At 35.5% G+C, this 2,730-nt stretch overlaps 1 protein-coding gene across 1 annotated transcript in view; it reads left to right on the top strand.

Moving 5' to 3' along the window:
• The window catches only part of ZDHHC20 (zinc finger, DHHC-type containing 20), a 92,589-nt gene that overhangs the window by 41,909 nt on the left and 47,950 nt on the right, over positions 1-2,730 (top strand). The window contains exon 3 of the mRNA XM_012641665.1: positions 374-494. Coding sequence (XP_012497119.1) covers positions 374-494 — 121 coding nt within the window. The remainder of the gene's footprint in view (positions 1-373; positions 495-2,730) is intronic.

Consider the following 2,730-nt stretch of genomic DNA (forward strand, 5'->3'; position numbering starts at 1 on the left):
TTAGCCACCACGCCTGACCAACAGTAACTTTTAAACAACAAAATTTTTACTAATAGAAAATATATATTTTGCCTTTTTGGGAAGGAATTTAATTTTATCTTTAAAAATAAAGATGCAAAAATATTTAGTTCATATTCTTTGCCAGCATTAGTTTAGAGGGCAGATACTTTTTAATCTGCCAAAGGTATGTAGTTTTTGTTAAAATGTACTTGATTTATCTACTTAAATTTGAAGACAAATTTTGCCTTCAGAAAAGAAAATATTTTGGGATTTATTTTTCCTGTTCTAGGTAAATCTGTTTTTCTGCACATGATAATTAACATCATGAGATTGAAAAAGTTTTTTAATTTAATAGTTTTTTCTTTTTTTGTAGTTCCACTTGTCCAATTCTGAAAAGGAACGTTATGTAAAGGAATTCAGCCAGGAAAGACAACAAGAAATTTTGAGAAGAGCAGCAAGAGCCTTACCTATCTATACCACATCAGCTTCAAGAAGTAAGAAAAACAAATCTGAAGCTTTCCTGCCCAAAGGAGTTTTAAAATATGTTGATTTCTGCCAGGGTATATTAAATGGTTACTATGAATGCCACAGATAACATCTGTAGGAACAAGATTTTCCTGTTTCCTGCATCTTCTGTGGTATTTCAGGTATATAAATACACACATATGTCAACGTAGATTCTTAAGGGGCTCACTATAATATGAATCTCTTTTCTGTGCCTGTTCCCCCCCAACTCAACCTTCATGGCTAAAAATTCCAAATATTATTCTTAGCAATCCATCATTTGGAAATTCTAGTTTGAATTTGAATATCGTGTTTCATCTCTGAGTAATTAAAAAAAATTCAAGAATACGCTCAGAATGGGGAGAAGTAAAAGACACAAAGGGGAAGAAACTCGTTCAGATTTCTAAGGCTAGTATTCCAAGAGTCAGGCTGTGAGCCGAGGTTTGCCTGGCTCCAACAGAGCTTGTGGTGCTTCCTCGTCGCTACTGCCTCCAGTGAGATGCACAACAGCGGCTTCCTTTTCTTAGCTTTGAGCCTTGTGACAGGGAGGGGTCTGTGAGTGGCCAAGCTGGTCATTTAAATATAGGAAATTGTTTTAAATTATGTTATACCATATTAATTGGTTCAAATGCCAGATAACAGCTGCTTAACAGTTACTCTGTTTGAAGTGCTTAACATGTGTGAACTCATTTAAACTTAACCCTGTGAGGTGTAGGCTACAGTCCCATTTTACAGATGAGGAAACTGAGGCACACGGTTAAGTAACCTGTTCAAGGTCATGCAGATAGCATGTGAACAAAACTAGAATTTACATCCAGGTGCTGACTCTAGAACCCACTAGGCTTCTTGGCTCCAAGGGGAAATAGGAGTTTTACCTTTGTGTACCTAGGTACAAGATGTAACTCAAGGAAATTTAAAGTGTCTATCAGACTTTAGGAGGGAATATTTGACCAACTTTTTAATTTTTAATGCACTTAATACTGTCCTTTTTGCATAACTAAATATATTTTGATATACAATGAAAATATAGGTTACGGATTAAACCCCAACTTTTCCATTGCTAGTGCGCAGTGCAAGTCACTTAAACTTTCTAAGCCCTAGTTTCCTCATTTTAAAATAAGGATAATAATGTTTACATCACGGAGTTAGTGGAAGTATTAAATAAGATAATATACTTAAAGCACTTAGCATAGATATTGGCATGTAATAACAAATTTTTCATAAATTTCATTTTCAGTAAATGATAGCCAATTTAAAATAATCCTTTTTTGTATTTAATTCTGAAAGATCTGGTTTACAATAACTGTTAGCAATTATAGTTCTGTGGATTAGGTGTTTTTAACCCAGTCTAAGATTTCAGAGAATTGATGAACCCCTGAGATCATATGCAGAGTTTTGGGTACATGTAGTTTTAAAAGTAGCCCATTCATAGCAAGATCTTCTCATTTTTTCAGACAGTACATGTGCCCCAAAAAGTAAAGAGCCACTGATGTAAAAACTTTATTCTTAAAGGTTTATTTTCATTAATTATAATGGCTTTAATAATTAGAGCCATAATTATAATGGCTCTAATCTGAATAATACCCATCATCTATTGAGAATTATGCTAAGCATTTTACTTGTGATTATTCAGTCCTCATTACAACTCTGAGAGAGGTGCTGCACTTGTGCCAATTTTAAAGATGAAGAAAGAAGGTGGCCCAGGTCTCTTAGTGGCCAGGCCTGGGGTTCATGCATGTCTTCTCTTCTGACTCCAGGCAGAGTCTGCACTCTTGAGCACCATTTTATACTACATTTCTACTCTTAGAATTCCAGCCCTTGCGGGGTTTTCATTTTCTTATCATAGAAGTAATACCTATTTATTCTTTCAAAAACAAAATTACAGAAATGCATGTTGAAGAACGCAGGTCTTTCAGATATCAGAGGTTGGTATCTTCTTTCTAAGAGTAATGGAGCTGCCTTCACAGAGGGAATTGGGGCTAGAGTACAGAGATGGGAGAGACTTTGCACTGAATTTCTTTTTGTGCTTTTTTCAACCTTGTGGACATATTCAGAAAACAAAATGAGTCCTTCTATACCTTCTCCCCTCCACAATCCGGGTCCCAAAAACCTCTGTCTCAAGCTTTGTCTTATCCTATTTCCCTGGGCATCCTGTTTTAAATTGTGCTAAATCACCCAGTCCTTTTCCACCGTGTTTTTTTTTTGGTCTTTTTCTCTGCCTGGAAT

Source organism: Propithecus coquereli, unplaced genomic scaffold (genome assembly GCF_000956105.1).
Source record: "Propithecus coquereli isolate 6110/MARCELLA unplaced genomic scaffold, Pcoq_1.0 Scaffold168, whole genome shotgun sequence".
NCBI lineage: Eukaryota > Metazoa > Chordata > Mammalia > Primates > Indriidae > Propithecus > Propithecus coquereli.